This window comes from Enhydra lutris, unplaced genomic scaffold (assembly GCF_002288905.1).
Source record: "Enhydra lutris kenyoni isolate GAN:26980312 unplaced genomic scaffold, ASM228890v2 scaffoldscaffold2, whole genome shotgun sequence".
In the NCBI taxonomy this organism is placed as follows: Eukaryota; Metazoa; Chordata; class Mammalia; order Carnivora; family Mustelidae; genus Enhydra; species Enhydra lutris.
This window is the reverse complement of record NW_019154086.1, coordinates 33511431-33527795: the sequence shown is the minus strand read 5'-3', so window position 1 is coordinate 33527795 and position 16365 is coordinate 33511431. Positions and strand designations below refer to the sequence as shown.

The 16365-nt window shown below is 37.1% G+C and overlaps 1 protein-coding gene across 1 annotated transcript in view; it reads left to right on the top strand.

Annotated features, from left to right (window-relative positions):
• The window catches only part of LOC111149383 (guanine monophosphate synthase), a 103758-nt gene that overhangs the window by 39393 nt on the left and 48000 nt on the right, over positions 1 to 16365 (top strand). Inside the window, exons 6-7 of the mRNA XM_022506405.1 lie at positions 5340 to 5533; positions 5802 to 5967. Of these exons, the coding sequence (XP_022362113.1) occupies positions 5340 to 5533; positions 5802 to 5967 (360 nt within the window). The remainder of the gene's footprint in view (positions 1 to 5339; positions 5534 to 5801; positions 5968 to 16365) is intronic.

The window sequence follows — 16365 nt, the reverse complement described above, 5'->3', positions numbered from 1 at the left end:
AACGTTCATGGGACCTGTAGTGATGTCTCCTCTTTCATTTCTGACATTAGTAATTTGTGTCCTCTCCCTTTTTCTTAGTTAACCTGGCTAGAGGCTTGTCAATTTTATTGATCTTTTCAAAGAACCAGCTTGTGCTGGTGGTGGTGGTGGTGGTGGTTGCTGTTGATTTCCTGTTTTCAGTTTCATTGATTTCTGTTTAACTTTTATTATTTCTTTTGGTTACCTTAGATTTAATTTGCCCCTCTTCTCTCATTTCTTAAAGTAGAAGTTTAGGCTATTGTGTTTAAATCTCTTTTTTCCTAATATATGTATTTAGTGCTGAAAATTTCCCTCTAAGCACTGTTTTTGTTGGTCTTTTGGTGTTCTGAGAGCAATTTCCAGAGTGTGGGGAGGGTTGGGGAGGGTTTCCTCACCAACAAGCAGTTCTTATACACCAGTATGGTATTTGAGCCGTCACTTCAGCTCATCTCAGTTTTGACATTCTGTACCCAGAGGTAGCATTAGATTGCATGGATTGAGGGCTGCGTTCCACAAGATCATCCCCCCTTCCCTACCCACACACTTTTCATACACTAGTTGCAAGCCCAGGCTATCACCTGTGCCTCTGACTGAGCAGCTGTTGATTGGAAGTTCCAGTGACCCCCCTACTTGGATTTCAGACACCAGTCAGAGGTCCAAGTTACTTATATTCTTACCAACTGGCTGTAAATCAGAGGTTCGCATCACCTCTTTCTCGGTTCAGTTAACTTTCTAGAGTGGCTCACAGAACTCAGAGAAACATTTACCACTAGATCCCTGGTTTATCATAGAAGGATACAACTCAGGAACAGCCAGATGGAAGAGAATGGAGAAAGACATGGAGCTTCCATCCCCTCTCCAGGTGCACCATTCTCCCCAAACTCCACGTGTTCACTAACCTGGAAGATCTCCAAACATCATCCTTTTGGGTTTTTATGAAGGCTTTATCACATAAGCATGATTGATTAAATCATTGCTTCTTGGTAATTGATTCATCCTCCAGCCCCTCTCCCCTCCATGGAGGCCAGGAGGTTGAGACTGAAAGTTCCAAGCCTCTAATCACATGGTTATCTCCCCTGGCAACCAGCCCCTATTCTTAGGTGCTTTCCAAAAGTCACCTTACTAATATGAGAGATACTGTTACGCTCTCATCTCTTAGAAATTCCAAAGGTTTTGGGATCTGTGAGCCAGGAACTTTGAGTGATGTTCTTTATGTAGACTAAAGTTTCTGACCATTATCATTTTCCTTCTCTCTCAAGAAATTCCTTTGTCATTTCTTAAAAGTCCAGTGTGCTGACTACAAACAGCTTCAGTATTTGCTTGTCTGAAAAAGTCTTTATTTTTCTTCACTTTTGAAGGATAATTTCTCAGGGTACAGAATTCTAGGTGGCTAGTTTTATTTTTTCCCCCCTCTCTCAACCTTTTAAAAAAATTTTTAGCTTTATTAAGGTTAATTGACAACATTGTAAGGTATTAAGTATACAATGTGTTGATTTGATATAGGTACACATAAGAAAAGGATTTCCTCATGGAATTAATTAATTAATTAACATCCATCTCCTCACATATTTGCCTTTTTTGTGTGTGATAACATTTAAGTTCTGTTTTCTCAGCAAATTTAGATTACCCAATACAGTGTTATCAATTACAGTCACCATATTATTAATTAGGTCCTCAGACTTTATTCTTACTCATCTTACAACTGAAAGTTTGTACCCTTTTACCACCTCTCCCTATCTCCCCCAGCCAGGCCCTGGTGATCACTTTTCTATTCTCTATTTCTGAGTCCAACTTTTTATTTTTTTTAAGATTCCACATATAAGCAATACCGTACAGTATTTGTCTTTGGCTAATTTCACTTAGCCTAATACTCTCCAGGTTCTTCTGTGTTGTTGCAAAGGACAGGGTTTCCTTCTTTTTAAAAGCTGAATAATACTCCATTTTGTATATGTATGTTATGTGTGTGTTTATGTATATAAATTTTCTTTATCCATTCATCCATTGATATACACTTAGCTTGTTTCCATGTCATGTCTGTTGTGAGTAATGCTGCAGTGAACATACAGACATCTATTTGAGATAACGAGTTCATATCCTTTGGGTGTATACATAGAAGTAGAATTGCTGGATCACATGGTAATTCTAGTTTTAATTTTTTGTGGGACCTCCATACTCTTTTCTTTAGTGACTATACCAGTTTATATATATCCCACCAGCAGTTTACAAGGAGTTCCTTTTCTCTGCCTCTTTGCCAGCATTGATCTTCTTCTTCTTCTTCTTTTTTTTTTTTAATAGACGTCCTAACAGGTGGGAGAGGACATCATTGTAGATTTAATTTCCATTTCCTGATGCCTAGTGATATTGAGCATTTTTACCTATGTGTTAGTCATTTGTAGGTCTTCCAAGTTTTTGTAGATCTATTCAAGTCTTTTGCCCATTTTTAAATTGGGCCATGGGTTGTTGGTTTTTTTTTTTTTTTTTAAGTTTTATGAGTTCCTTATTTATTTTGTATATTGACCTTTTAGTGGCTTGCAAAGATTTTTTTTCCATTCCATAGGTTGCCTTTTCATTTTGTTGGTGGTTTCCTTTCCTATACAGAAGCTTTTTAATTCGATACAGTCCCACTTATTTTTGCTTCTTTTGCCTTTGCTTTTGGTGTCAAATCCAAAAATCATTGCTAAGACATGCTAAGTCAAGGAGCTTTTCCCCTGTGATTTCTTCTAGGAGTTTTGTGAATTCAGGTTTTGTGTTTAAGTCTTTAATCATTTTAAGTTGATTTTTGTATATGGTATAAGGTAGGGATCCAGTTTCATTCTTTTGTATGTGGCTGTCTGGTTTGCACCATTGTTGAAGAATTACCTTTCTTCATTGTGTATACTTGGCTTCTTGGTTGTAAATTGCTCATACATACAAGGGTTTATTTCTGGGCTCTTGATTCTGTTTCTTTGGTTTCTGTGTCTGTATTTATGCCGATATTGTACTGTTTTGATGGCTATTGTTTTTTAATGTTTGAAATCAGGACATGTGATGCCTCCTGCTTTTTTTTCCTCAAGATCGCTTTGGCTCTTTGAGGTCTTTTGTGGTTTGATACAAATTTTAGGATTCCTTTTTTCTATTTCTATGAAAAAGCCATTGGAATTTTGATAGAGATTGAATTGAATCTGTATATAGCTTTGGGTAGAATGGACATTTTATCAGTTTCTTCTAATTTATGAACATAGGATATTACTTCATTTATTTGTGCCTTCAGTCTCTTTCATCATTGTCTTAGAGTTTTGAGTATCTTTCACCTACTTGGTTAAGTTTGTTCCTAAATATTCTATTGTTTTGGTGCTATTGAAAATGGGAAGGTTTTCTTAATTTCTCTGGTAGTTTAACTTACAGAAACACAACTGACTTTGGTATGTTGATTTGCTATTCCACAACCTTACTGAAATTGTTTATTTGTTATAACAGTTCTTTTGTTGAAGTCTAGGTTTATTTGAGATCTTTTGTTCTTGGTGTAATTATTAATTGCCATAAACTTCCCTCCTAGAATTGTTTTTGCTGCATCCCATAAGTTTTGGGTGTTATGTTTCCATTTTTATTTGCCTTTTTTTTCCTCTTTTGATTTATCCTTTGACCCATTCCTTTGTCAGGAGCGTGTTTTTTAATCTCTGTGAGTTTGTGAATTTTCTAGTTTTGTTCTTGTAATTTCTAGTTTTTTACCATTGTGGTTGGAAAAGATGTTGGATAGGATTTTAATCTTCCTTTTTTTTTTTTTTTTAAAGATTTTATTCATTTATTTGAGAGAGAAAGAGAGAGCATGAGAGGGGGGAGAGTCAAAGGGAGAAATAGACTCCCCTCTGAGTGGGGAGCCCAGTGGGGAATTGATCCCGGGACTCCAGGATCCTGACTTGAGCTGAAGGCAGTTGCTTAACCAACTGAGCCACCCAGGTGCCTGGATTTTAGTCTTAAATGAGATTGGATTCTGATATCTTTTGAAAGCAGAGACAAAGAAATTGCTGTTGGATTGCATTTGGAGTGGGGACAGAAGGGTATAATTGAGTTTTAACTCCCAGGTTTTTTTGTACAACCATCCAGAAAGTTTAAATTTCTGTTTACCTGAAGGGAAAGAATGCAGTCATGCAAGTTTGTGGATTAAATTCAAGATGCCAAAAAAAAAAAAAAAATTCAAGATGCCTTATTACACATAGGAAAAAAGGTATGAGTAAGCAGTTGTATATAGGAGTCTAGACTGTAGAGTAGAAAATTGGGCTGGAGGTATATATTTGGGGGTGTACCATCATATGGGTAGAATGTAAAGTTATGACAGTTGCAGATCACTTAATGTATAGAGAAGAGATTTAAGGGCTGAGTGAGTATTGGGCAACTTTCATGAGATGAGTAAGATGAGAAGGAAACAACAAAGATTAAGAAGGAGCAGACAGTGAAATAAATGAACCGAGAGAGGTATCCTAGAACCCAAGTAAAGGAAATTTGAGGGCGCATGGGTGGCTCAGTGGGTTAAAGCCTCTGCCTTTGGATCAGGTCATGGTCCCAGGGTCCTGGGATCGAGCCCTGCATCAGGCTCTCTATTTAGTGGGGAGTCTGCTCCCCCCTCTGCCTCTCTGCCTACTTGTGATCTCTGTCGGGTAAATAAATAAAATCTTTAAAAAAGAAAAAAGAAAATATGAGATTCCTTTGTATAGTAGAATGGGTATGAATTTGGGAGCTTGCTCGGCATGGTTTAACTACTTAACCAGTTATAAGTTTCTTGACATCTCAGAGCCGTAAACAGGGATAATGCATATATAGGTAAAACATCTAGTCTATCATCTTTTGCTTAGTAAATAATCCGTAATTTGTCAGAAACACATTAGTCAAATCCATGAAGTTACTTTTGTGGTTAATAGTATCTAAGAAAGGAATATGTAGAATATTCTGACAGGCCTAATACATGAGGATTTTCTAATACATAAAATTGATAGTTGCATATTGCATATGGAAGCCCTGTGGGACTGAGAGCCAAAATTGAGTTATCATTGTATTAAATAAAGTAATCATGGTGGAGAAGTGAAAGGACTATGAGGTAATCTCTGTAGAACCTAGTTCACTGTCCTATATAGTTCACTAATCGGTACCCAAAGACCTTTAAAGAAAAATTGTGGCTATGTAGTTTTTGTTTGTTTTACGTTTTTTTTTCCCTGTAGCTAAAAATGCACTAAGTTGTATCAGTTTTTACATTTATAGAGGAAGAAATTGTGAGGAATTAATATGGGTACTTAGCTGAGTCTTCCACATGAAAACATTTTTAATTTGTGATTATTTTCTCTATAAAGGTATAGCAAATGAATCTAAAAAATTATATGGAGCACAGTTCCACCCTGAAGTTGGCCTTACAGAAAATGGGAAAGTAATCCTGAAGAACTTCCTCTATGATATAGCGGGGTGCAGTGGGACCTTCACTGTGCAGAACAGAGAACTCGAGTGCATTCGAGAGATCAAAGAAAGAGTAGGCACATCAAAAGTTTTGGTAAGGAATTTACATCTGAAAGTCTACAAATTTATGTCAATAATGTTAGAACTCAGAGCTGGGTTCATCACCATAACCCTTAAATGCTGGCAGGGTGATCGGATGTTTTGTGAGTTGCACTGTTTCAGAGCGCTTTTTGAATTACTACATCTACTTTCGATAAAAACGATGTTTTTAAAGGTACTGATTTAAGCTGATAGTTTTTATTTTATTTTACTTTCTTGTTTATTGTATTCAACATGATTTTTCTTTTAATTTCACCTTGTAGGTTTTACTCAGCGGTGGAGTAGACTCAACAGTTTGTACAGCTTTGCTGAATCGTGCTTTGAACCAAGATCAAGTCATTGCTGTGCATATTGATAATGGCTTTATGAGGAAACGAGAAAGCCAGTCTGTAGAAGAGGCCCTCAAAAAGCTTGGAATTCAGGTCAAAGGTATTGATGAGTCCCCAGAAAAGTCTATATGTGAGGACTTACTTGACAAATCATATCTAGCCTATGGTTTGAGTGAGCTCATTGTCTTAACCAAGTACAGGTTTCAAAGGGTGCCTGGGTGCCCCAGTTAGCTCTTGATTTTGGCTCAGGTCATGATCTCAGGGGTGTGGGAACAAGCCTTGTCTCCTCTTCCACACTCAGTGGGGAGTCTGCTTGAGATTCTCTCTCTCTCTGCCTTTCATCCCTCCACCCCAACCCCTGCCCTTGTGTGCACTCACATAGGCACACACACACTCTCAAATCTTAAAAACAACAACAACAACAAAAAACACCCAAAGAAGCACAGGTTTTCCAATAAACTTATAATTATTTTACTTTTACATTTTAATTATCTGTTTCAAGATGGGTCCCAGTATAAATTTTAAAAATGAAATCAGTAGAAATTCCAAAAAATCAAATCAATAAAAAAAATCAATAGAATTACATCTATCATTCTGTTCTCTTCTATGCATTCATTCTTTTTTAGTACTCTTTTCCTATCCATAATATTATTTATGTATGAGAATTTCCAAGTCTTCCTACAACAGCTATGGATGTACAGATTACTTTACAATCTGAAAGGCTTATACAGAGAAGAGAAGTGAAGAGCTAGTCACTTTTTTTTTTCTAGTTTTATTGAGATAAGTTTAAGGGTACAGCATGATGATTAGCTTTTGCAATATATTTTGAAAGGATTATCCCAGCAGTGTCAGTTAACATCCATCTTATAAAAAAGAACATTTTCTTTTTATGATGTGAACTCTTAGGATTCACTCTTAACTTTTCTGTGAATCAACCAGCAGTATTAGCTGTAATTGTCATGTTGTACAATACAGCCTTAGTACTTATTTATCTTGTAACTGGAGGTTTGTACCTTTTAACCACCTTCTTCCAATTCTCCTTCTCCTCACCCTCCACTTCTGATAAGTCTGATCTCTTTCTATGAGTTTGATTTTTTAGATTCTATATATAAGTGAGGTCATACAGTATTTGTCTGACTTATTTCATTTGACATAATGCCTTTAAGATCCATGCATTTTATCACAAAGAGTAGGTTTCCTTGTTTTTTATGGGAAAATAATTTTCCCGTGTGTGTGTGTGTGTGTGTGTGTGTGTGTGTATCATCTTTATTCATACATGGATGGACACTTAGGTTGTTTCCATATCTTAGATATTGCAAATAATGCCACTAAGAATATGGGAGTGCAGTTATCTTTTCGTGTGTTTTCATTTTCTTTGGATATATCTCCAGAAGTGGAATTGTGGATCACATGGCAGTTTTATTTGTAATTTTTTGAGGATCCTCCAAAAACTCCTTTTTTTTTTTTTTTTAAAAGATTGAGTGAGTGTGAGCTGGGGTGGAGGGGTTGGTGGGGACACAGAGGGAGAGAGAGAATCTCAGGCAAACTCCAAACTCCACGCTGAGCATGGAGATCAATGCAGGACTCTATCTCATAACACTGAGATCATGACCTGAGCTGAAATCAAGTTGGACACTTAACTGACTGACCCCCCCGGAGGCCTCCAGAACTCTTCTGTAGTGGCTGTATCAATTGACAATCTTACTAACATTGCACATGGATTCCCTTTTTTCCACATCCTCGTCTGTGTTTATTATCTCATCATTTTGGTGATGGCCATTCTAACAGGTATGAGGTGTTATCTCACTGCAGTTTTAATTTGCATTTCCCTAATAAGTAGTGATATTGAGCATCTTTCTATGTGCCTGTTGGCCTTTTGTATATCTTCTTTGGAGATAAGTGTATTCAGGTACTCTGTCCATTTTTTGATTGGGTTATTTGTGTTTTTGCTGTTGAGTTGTATAAGTTCCTTATATATTTTGGATATTAATCCCTTGTCAGATACGTCCTTTGCAATATCCTCCCATTTAGTCGGTTGCCTTTTCATTTTGTTGATGCAAAAGCTTTTTATTTTGTTGTAGTCCCAGTAGTTTATTTTTGCTTTCCTTTCCCTTGTCTTAGGAGACATATCTGGTAATACATTGCTAAGGGGAGGAAACTAACAAAAGCAGGACTTGTGGGGAGGCTCAAGATTTGGAAACATTGGCTTCCCTGTGTGATGTGGTCCTCTGGGTGAGCCTAAAACAGATTGGTTGAAAATCTGAGGAGATTCTTTTCCTTAACAGAGGACTAAATTGCTGCTATCCCTCCCTATTGGAAGACTGTGGATTTATTCTTTATTTTTTTTTTTTTAAGATTTTTTTTATTTATTCATTTGACAGATAGAGATCACAAGTAGGCAGAGAGACAGGCAGAGAGAGAGGAGGAAGCAGGCTCCCCTTTCTTTCTTTCTTTCTTTCTTTCTTTCTTTCTTTCTTTCTTTCTTTCTTTCTTAATGCAGCCTTGGCATTAGTGCAGTATTTGCATATAAAAACTATTTTCAGGTGTTTTATAAGAACTTTTCTTTCTGTTCGTGAGGCATATTATCCTGGTATGGTAAATCTTGGGTTCACCAGGCCTACCTCTCCAGAGGTTAATTAATAGTGGTTCCTTTTCCCTGATGTCTTTCCTTTATTAGTTACCCCCTTAAAAAAAGATAAGTATGCATTTATATTTTAAATTTCTAAAGCTAGAGAATCAGTATAATGTGTATCTTAAGGACAAGGTCATAGAGAGCTAAGCATGATTATAGCCATTTTGAATAATTTTGCCTTGTATTCTTAAGTATTTCTACTATATATGGCTAGGGAAAGCAGAATCATAGTATGTTACAGATTGAGAACCTGCCATGGATGCCTTGGTGTTAAACAGTTTTTGTAAAATTTCACTTTAGGTGGTATTAAAAATTTTCAGAAGGACATGTGAATTAATTTAGTGCTGACAGGTTTGTGGGTCAGCTCAGCATTGCTGAGCTCCACTATTGTCACCTGTCTATTGGGACTACTAGGTTGATGGTGTTTTCATAATGGCAGACGCACAGGATGCAAGTAGAATCACCATTTCAGCCCTTATTATAGTGGTCAAAACAAATCTCATGGTTGAGCGCGGTGTCAAGAGTGAGGAAATACATTCTGCCTAAAACAAGATAAACTGCAAAGTCATATGAGGAATGGCATGGATATAGGGAATGGTGAAGAATTAGGGCCAATGATACAATGTTACATATAGAATATTAAAAACATGTATAAGTTGGGGCGCCTGGGTGGCTTAGTGGGTTAAAGCCTCTGCCTTCGGCTCGGGTCATGATCCCAGGGTCCTGGGATCAAGCCCCGATTTGGGCTCTCTGCTCTGCAGGGAGCTTGCTTCCCTTCCTCTCTCTGCCTGCCTCTCTGTCTACTTGTGATCTCTGTCTGTCAAATAAATAAAAATAAAGTCTTTAAAAAAAAAAAGTTGTTTAAAAAACATGCCTAAGTAGAGCAAAGGCTTTAAATATAAAGCTCCTAACCAGCTAAACAGATGTAAGCATGTGGTCAAACTTCTTTCCTATACATACATATACATAAAATGAACTGCTACATAACTGTCACCTGTATTCAATAATTGCACCTAGAATTTTTTATATATATCATAAAAGATTTAGACTTTTTTGAGAATTATATACCATGTACAATTAAAAAGATATGAACTAGTTTTGATATTTTTTAAGCTTTCTGCATGTTTAGTCTGACACTTTTAAGTTAGTTTTTGATCTGAGTTGTCTAAGAACTGTTTTTCCACACATCTCTATGCCATCAAGAGTTTTGATGATTCACCATTTCTTGAGAGTGCTCAGTTACTTCTGGAATTTTTTTCCAGGCCATTGATGACTCATTCTGCAAGTTTTGGTGCTAGTACTTCCTTGATCTTACCAGAAGATGTCAATGGAAGTTTTTTAGGTAGTAACCAGAATTCAGTCCTCCTTCAAGTGGTTTTTAAATGTTAAAGGGGTGCACTTGTCCAGTGATACTACTAGGGTAAGAGGCCACTATACTCTCCAGGGGTCTTGCTCAGTGTTTATAGAATACATAGAGAAGTGACATACTTGGTGAGTTATATAAAGCTTCAGAATATCTATTCTAGATGAATTTCAGCCAAGCTCAGCTATATTTCTTTTGCTTAATCCTTGGGGCATCTTTCTGCTTTAAGGGAAGTTTTCTGAGACTCCAGGGAATCTCTTTCCCTTGAGGGATTTTATGTCAAATTGTACATAACTATGGCCATGGCAGTGACAGCTGTGTCACTGAGCTAATAGAAAATTTAAGATATAGTGTGATTTTAGAGATGTCTGGCTTCTTTCAGTTGGCATGTCTGAGATTGATTTATCCATGTTGGGATTTTTCAGCTAAAGAGGACATTACCCTCTGTGGGATCATGGGGGTGTTTAAATAGCAATTTAGGTTAAAGATTAGATCAAGGCTTTATAGGGCTTGGAAGGTATTTTGGATTTAATTGAACTTTATTCTGAGGGGAAATCATTGTAGGATTTTTAAGCAGGGGAAGACTTAAAATCAGATTTTTTTTTTTTTTTTTTAACTTTTAAGCACATAGACTTGTTAATGAACTGATCAAAGTCTGGATCATCAATAGTGGAACAAAATGACATTGTGTCCTTGCCATTGTGTTTTATTAGGAAGAGGCATAGTTATATCACCAGTGTAAGATCGTTGCCAAAAGTTTGTCTGGAATCTAATCATAAGGCAGCAAATAGATCCTGGTTGAGGCATATTCTACAAAAAGCTGATTTGAATTTTTAAAAAAATGTCCATGTCCTAAAAGACTGTAAAAAGGTGAATAGATAGTTCTAGATTAAAGGAGACAATGACATGACAGTGTGAGTATAGAGTCTGTGGTTTTTGATAGGGTTGTGGAATTCAAAACAAAACAAAAAAGCCAGGGGCACCTGGGTGGCTCAGTTGGTTGAGTGGCAGACTTTGATTTGGGCTCAGGTCATAATCTCAAGGTCCTAGGATCAGGCTCCACCCTCAATGGATGGGGATGTCTGCTTCCGGATTTTCTCTCTCTCCGTGTGCCCCTCCCCACACTTGCTTGTGTGCTCTCGCTCTACAGTCTGCAAAATGAAACAAAACAAAACCATAAAGGACATTAGTGGTGACATTTAAGGAAATTCGTGTGTAGATACCATTAGTGTTAAATTTATTGGGTGTGATTGTGTATTGTAGTAATATAAGGGAATGTCTCTGTTGGTAGGAAGTAAGTACATGCTGCGAAGGTTTTTTGGAAGAGAGATATCTATAATTTATTTTCCAGTAATTCAGAGGAAGAAGTATATATAGATAGAAATAATGCAAATGTGGCAGAATGTTACTACTGTTGAATTTAGGTGGACGGGGGGGTTATTGTGCCATAGCTTTTTTTAAAGTTTATTTAAATCTAAAATATTTTTGAGTTTATTTTATTTTATTATTATTATTATTATTATTATTATTATTTTTTTTTTTTTGTAATCTCTACAACTAGGGTGGGGCTTGAACTCACAACCCCAAGATCAAGAGTTACATGCTCCTCTGACTGAGCCAGCCAGGCACCCTATACCATATTTTCAACCTTTCTGTAGGTTTCTGTAGGTTTAGAATTTCTCAAAAATAAAAAAAGGGTAGAACACAAACATATGATAAGGTCAAGAGCTGGAGAGTCTAACTCTTTGACTTAGCCCTTTAATTGAAGGCTCCAACTTCATTCAGTGTTGTATGTGAGATGATAGTTTCTTAAGAAAAACCTTCAGTGGAGGGTATTATGCTAAGTGAAATAAGTCAATCAGAGAAAGACAATTATATGATCTCACTGATGCCAGGAATTTGAGAAACAAGATAGAGGGTCACAGGGAAAAGGAGGGAAAAATGAAACAAGATGAAACCAGAGAGGGAGAGAAACCATAAAGAAGACTCTTAATCTCAGGAAACTGAGGGTTGCTGGAGTGAAAGGGGGTGGGAGGAAATAGGGTGGCTGGGTGATGGACATTGGTGAGGGTATGTGCTGTGGTGAGTGCTGTGAGTTGTGTAAGACTGATGATTTGCAGACCTGTACCTCTGAAGCAAATAATACATTATATGTTAATTTAAAAAAAAAGAAAAAAAAAAGAAAAACCTCCAGTGAAGTTTGTTGATGTTTCTAAAGTACCTAAGGTGTTAGATAATTCTGTGAAGAAAATGTAATTTTTCCTGAGTTATAGGTATGGTGAGATTAAATAAGTAAATATGCTACTTCCAGTCGCCTTCTGGAAATGAAAGGATTATTCTGGGTAGTTGAGTATTTCAGATGACTAAAATGTCTGTGTGTGTGTGGTGGTGGTGGTGGGGGGGGTGTCTTAAAATCTCTTTTAATCCTAAAACTTATTTTGGCAACTGAAGTTTACTAAAGTGTCTTTTTGAAGAGCAAATACCTGAATAAGTTTAGTACTGATGAAATTCAACTTCCAAAATCATTTATATAGGGTAATACTACTTTTCTCAGACATCAGCAGAATATTATCTCATTCATGTAAGCAAACTTTCTAAAGTATTAAAGCTTACTTCTTTTAAGTACCAAAATATTAGAAATTAAGATAACTTTGAAGGTAGTCTTCCAATATAGTGAATATTTACCCACTTTAATTCTATAGTGTTAATTGTTTTGGGGTTTGAAAGGCCTACATTTACCTTTTGCTTCTGCCATTGTGTCCCTAGGCAAGGGATACAGTTAGTCTCATTTTCTTCATCTGTAAAATAGAAATACATATCATGAATAAGATAATATGTAAAGCACATGAAATACTAGGTGTGAAGTAAATGTTAGTTCCTTTTTGTTTTATTTTAAAAATCTTATTATAAAATAAAATATGGATACAGAAAAGTACACACAACAAATGTATAGTTGAGTGAATTATGAGGCATGTGTGCTTTTTATCCAAAATATTGTAAGGTTTGTTTTCTTTAAAGCCCAGTAATTTGTTAAGGATATATGTTGGTACAGGGAAGATTAGCATGGTCCCTGTGCAAGGATGACCGCAAATTTGTGAAGCAGTCCATATTTTTCCGTTTGCAGCTATGTGGATGACGCTAGAGAGTATTATGCTAAGCAAAATAAGAGAAGACAAATACATACGATTTCACTCTTATGTGGAATTTAAGAAACAAAACAAATGAGCGAAAGGGGAAAAAAGAAAGGCAAACCAAGAAACAGACTCTTAGACTCTTGAGATTGGTCATTCTGGGTTCATAGTCTAATTTTGATTCATAATCTTTTATGCCTCGTATAATTTTCTTAATATCTTTTAGTTCACTTAGAAATTATACTTTCCAGTTTTGATCTGTTGTTTCCCTTTTTGGCTTGCTCTTGTAGAGATGTTTTTATTCCTTATTCTCTCTTTTTTATTTTGAGTAACTTTGTATGGGATTTGACTTCTAAAATTTTTTTCTCTTGTATGTGAATATAATTTTGCTGAGTTTTTAGAAGCAATTTCAATTCAGATAACTTTTATGGCTTTATAGAGCCCCCTCCTCCGTTAAAGTTATGGCAGCTTGTTTTCTGAGGATTCCTTGCTCTAATTCTTCCCCCTATTTTAATTAATTAATTAATTAATTTTATTTATTTATTTGATAGAGAACTAGCCAGGGAGAGAGGGAACACAAGCAGGGCGAGTAGGAGAGGGAGAAGCAGGCCTCTCATTGATCAGGGAGCCCCATGCTGGGCTCAATCCCAGGACCCTGGGATCATGATCTGAGCTGAAGGCAGATGCTTAGTGACTGAGCACCCAAGCGCCCCTCTTCCAGCTATTTTAGTTTGACCCTTCTATTTCCTTCTTCCTTGCCCTTGTCCTGCTTAATTTTGATTCTGCCCCTAGCAGTTGGTCCTCATTTGTGAGCCTTGTTCTAGAAGGGAACCTGGTCCATTAGTTGAGGAGGTTCATGGGGATTAAACTCCTTCCATCCCTTTAAGCCTTACTTTGGGTCTCCTGCTACCCATTGTACTATTGGGTATGCACACCTTCTCCCAGTGCAACTGCTGTAGTTGAATGGACCCCTGTGCTTTCTTTTCTTTTCTTTTTTAAAAATAAAGATTTATTTATTTATTTGAGAGAGTGTGCATGTGTAGGGGGAGGGGCAGAGTGAGAAATCTTTGAGCAGACTCCCCACTTGAGTCTGTATCCCAAATTGGGACTTAATCTTAGGGCCCTGAGATCATGACCTGAGCTGAAAACAAAAGTCAGGCACTTAACTGACTGAGCCACCTGCCGCCCTGACCCCTGTGCTTTTTACTGAGTACCTGTTTGACTATCTTGGAATTCTTTTCTCAGAGTTATTCAGTGAAACTGGGTTGTTTCCCACCCAAATGCTGTTACACTGCAGTTTGTAATAATGGTAGTTTATTCCAACCAGATTGATTTGGGGAGATAAATTGTCATTTAGTTTTTGGTTTTGCTGTCTAGTTGTTCAGTGATACATGGAAATTCAGGAAGATCCCAAAATGATTCCATCTCCATCTTAGGATAATCTGTCAGATTCTTTTGCCTTATTTGTTAAATTAGGGTACTGATATGGTTTGTTTTCTTAATATTGTTTATTAATGTCTTAAAAGTTACGTTTATGAACATCTTTTACTTTTTAAAAAAATTAAAAAAAATTTATCTATTTAAGATTTTATTTATTTATTTGACAGAGAGACAGCGAGAGAGGGAACACAAGCAGGGGGATTGGGAGGGGAAGAAGCAAGCTCTTGGCTGAGCAGAGAGACAGATGCAAGGCTCATCCCAGGACCCTGGGCAGACGCCTAGAGACTGAGCCACCCAGGCACCCCCATTATTTACTTTATTATGATGACTTGAGTCAGTTGAGAGGGGTGTGAACCTTTTAGGCTTTTGTGTTTCTTTTTCTTTTAAGGATTTTATTTTTAGGTAACCTCTACAACCTAAGACCAAGAGTTGCGTACCCTACAGATTGAGCCAGCCAGGTATCCCTGTGTTTACTTTTTAATTGTATACATAATAGATTTTTCTGTTGTGTAGTGTTGAATTTTGTTTATCTCTACTATTGAAGTGACTAACAGTTTCTTTTCTCATTAGGGTCCTTTTTCTAATCTGTTAAGGTTTGGAAGTCTATCAAACTTTATAAATCTGAAGTAGGAGTAAATGGAGTCTAGGTTTTGAGGGAAAGGAACTTTTGCTTACGTTACGGGTGACCTTTTTGCTTTTTCCCCCTGAGTCGTTGAAGTTTGTGCCAGATAGGCAAGTTGATGGCTGAGGTAGAAAGAATGTGCCAAGGATTCAGTATTTCCTCAATGACCTCTGATGTCATATGATTGAACATTTTCAAAAACTGGTGAGAAAACAGTTATGTTTTTCTTTAAAAATTCAATTAAGTAAAAATAAGTTGATTCAAAGAAATACAGACAACAGTCTTCACTACATAATAGTAGAATGACCATAAAAATGATTGTGCAAGCTGAAACCAGGAGAAGTAATTTATTTCTTTCTTTTTAGAGAGAGAGAGAGAGCATGTGCATGTGCACGCGTGCATTTGCACACATGCAGAAGAGTTGGGGGAGGGGCAGAGGGAGAATCTTCAAGCAGAACCCTTGCTGAGTGTGGAGCCTGATGCAGGCTTGATCTCACGACCTATGAGATCATGACGTGCGCTGACCCTAGGAGTCCGACGTGTAACTGACTGAGCCACCCAGGCACCCTGAAAATCTTAAGCAGGCTCCTTGCCCAGCACAGAGCACGTTGCAGGATTCAGTCTCACCACCTTGACATCATGACATCGTGAGGTGAAATCAAGATTTGGATGCTTAGAGGCACCTGGGTGGCTCAGTCAGTTGAACATCTGCCTTTGGCTCCTATCTGGGATCAAGTTCCACATTGGGCTGCCTGCTCCACGGGGAGCCTGCTTCTCCCTCTCCCTCTGCCTGCTGCTCCCCCTGCTTTTGTGCACTCTCTCTCTCAAATAAATAAATAAAATCTTAAAAAAGTCTCTGATGACTAACTGAGCCACCCGGGTGCTCATCATGCAAAGCAATTTTAATCAGTGGAAAGATTACGATGTTTGCGACCTTTCAAATATTTCATTAAAACATTAAATCTTCCTGTTAATTATACAAGTATAGAGAAATAAAATACTGTAACTGTTTAGTATAAGTTAAAACACAGTGAGAATTGTTTTCTTTGTGAAATATGAATCAAGAGTAGTTTGAATAGTGCTTTCCTTTGCATCTTTTCTATGCCTTGTTGGCTTTTGACTTTTTATTCTTTACGATTGAAATGTCATGAAATATGTCCAAGAGTTTTTTTTTTTTTTTTTTTTTTTAAAGATTTTATTTATTTACTTTTGATAGAGAGAGAGCACAAGTGGGGTCAGGGCCAGAGGGAGAAGCAGGCTCCCAACTGTGGGAACTGATCCCAGACCCTGAGATCATGACCCGAGCCAAA